Genomic DNA, 2500 nt, shown 5'->3' on the forward strand with positions numbered 1-2500 from the left:
AACGGAAAAAAGGGGGAGGGAGGAATAGCGATCTTCACTCATCAGTTTCGAAAATGAAAAATGGAAAAGACGAGGAAATGATAAAAGAGAGAGTAAGAAGGCAGGTGAGCGTCTGGGAGTCACCGGGCCGACTGACGCCTGACCCAGGGCGTGAATTTACGGCAGGAGAGGCTCTGGCTTAAACGTTTGAAACGGTACCAGAAATAGGGGGGGTGTAAGTAAATGGAGGAGGAGGAGGAGGAGGAGGAGGAGGAAAAAGAAGAAGCAGAAGATGATGAAGAAGAAGAAGAGGAGGAGGAGGAAAAGGAGGGAGAGGAAGGAGGACGAGGACGAGGAGAAGAAGAAAAAAAGGGAGAGGAAAAAAACGAAAAAAGGTCATCAGCCTCCGTGTCCTGACCTTTGAAAAGGAAGGCATTTATTTTACGGCCCTTTGAAGGAGCCTTTGATTGAAACAAATCGACGCATTTGGACGCCGCGCGGTTTTGAGGGCCGTTCGGGCGGCCGTGCCGGTGTGGCGGCGCCCTCGTCTCGGGGTCAGTCCTAGGGGCTCCTCCTGTCCTCTCTCTCTCTCTCTCTCTTTCTCTCTCTCTCTCTCTCTCTCTCTCTCTCTCTCTCTCTCTCTCTCTCTCTCTCTCTCTCTCTATCTATCTATCTATCTATCTATCTCTCTATCTCTCTCTCTCCATCTATCTATATATCTCTATCTATCATTATCTATCCCTCTCTCTCTATCTATCACTCACTCTCCATCTATCACTCTCTCTCCATCTATCACTCTCCCTCTCCCTCTCCCTCTCTCTCTCTCTCTCTCTCTCTCTCTCTCTCTCTCTCTCTCTCTCTCTCTCTCTCTCTCTCTCTCTCTCTCTCTCTCTCTCTCTCTCTCTCTCTCTCTCTCTCTATTTCTCTATTTCTCTATTTCTCTATTTTTCTCTCTCTCTCTCTATTTCTCTCTCTCTCTCTCTCTTTCTCTCTCTCTCTCTCTCTCTCTCTCTCTCTATTTCTCTATTTCTCTATTTCTCTATTTTTCTCTCTCTCTCTCTATTTCTCTCTCTCTCTCTATACATCTATCTATCTCTCTCTCTCTCTCTCTCTCTCTCTATTTCTCTATTTCTCTATTTCTCTATTTTTCTCTCTCTCTCTCTATTTCTCTCTCTCTCTCTATACATCTATCTATCTCTATCCATCTATCTATCTCCATCCATCTATCTCTCTCTCTCTATACATCTATCTATCTCTCTCTATACATCTATCTCTCTCTATACATCTATCTCTCTCTCTATACATCTATCTCTCTCTCTATATACATCCATCTCTCTCTCTATCCATCTCTCTCTCTCTCTATCCATCTATCTCTCTCTCTCTATCCATCTATCTCTCTCTCTCTATCCATCTATCTCTCTCTATCCATCTATCCATCTATCTCTCTCTCTCTATCCATCTATCCATCTATCTCTCTCTCTCTATCCATCTCTCTCTCTCTCTCTATCCATCTATCCATCTATCTGTCTCTCTATATCCATCTATCCATCTATCTATCTCTCTCTATCCATATATCCATCTACCTATCTATCTTCATCTATCTATCTATACCCCTCTCTCCCATTCTCACTCCCTTCCTCCCACTCCCTCTCCCTCTCCCTCTCTCCCACTCCCTCATCCTCCCCCTCTCTCCCACTCCTTCTCGATCTCCCTCTCTCTCTCCCAATCTCCTTCCCTCCCTCTCCTTCGCTCCCTATCTCCTTCTCTCTTTCTCTCCTTCTCTCTTTCTCCCTCTCCCACTCTCTCTTACTCCTTTGGGAGAGTATTTAGTGGATTACCTCTATTATTTTCTCCACAAAGCACTCTCTGAGAACACCTATTCTTGTTTAAGAAACCTGCCTTGAGTTTGGTAATTGTTAGCTCTACATGGATAAACTTTCGGTGTCTTAATGTTTTTTGCTGCAATGGAGTGCACGGTATATGAAGTGTACGTAACGCTGTGTGCCCTTCTGGTATCTTGTGGTGTATGTTACCCGAAGTATCATGTTGCAAGATTTAGAGTACGTTGCTGTGGTAAATGATAATTTAGTACTTGTTTTGTGTTATTGCTTTATACGAATTATATGGGGAAACTAATCTAAAATCCGTCAGTGCCACGGAGGTGCCCGCCACAGGCTCATCAGTTCGGGCGGCACCGGCGTCCCATCGCGTGCCGCATTTCTGCCGGTCTGCAGCGGCCCTGGAAGTCCCTTTGAAAGATCCAAGGAGGCCCCCTTGGCTCGCCCTTCCCCCCTCCCCGATGGCCTCTGCGGCGGGCCCTGCGGGGTCTTGACCTGGCTGGACTTGGCCTTACCTGGCATGGGTTCGTCGTCGTCCTCGTCCGTGATCATGGACTCCTCCGACTCGGACGGCTGCGTGGGCTGCTTGAGGCGGTCCTCATACATGCGGTTGAAGTACTCGGAGGCATAGGCGAGGAGGTCCGACGGCCGCTCCACCAGTACCGCTACCGTGAATTCGATGA

General features: G+C 47.2%; 1 protein-coding gene across 1 annotated transcript in view; it reads right to left on the minus strand.

The window, feature by feature from the left end:
- Positions 1-2500, minus strand: part of LOC125030853 (cAMP-dependent protein kinase type II regulatory subunit-like) — a gene marked incomplete in the record, with an annotated part of 31598 nt that overhangs the window by 28914 nt on the left and 184 nt on the right. The window contains 1 exon segment of the mRNA XM_047621172.1: positions 2333-2500. This exon segment is cut by the window's right edge and continues 184 nt beyond it. Within this exon segment, the coding sequence (XP_047477128.1) occupies positions 2333-2500 (168 nt within the window).

The sequence above is a fragment of the Penaeus chinensis genome, chromosome 2 (genome assembly GCF_019202785.1).
Source record: "Penaeus chinensis breed Huanghai No. 1 chromosome 2, ASM1920278v2, whole genome shotgun sequence".
Classification (NCBI taxonomy): Eukaryota; Metazoa; Arthropoda; class Malacostraca; order Decapoda; family Penaeidae; genus Penaeus; species Penaeus chinensis.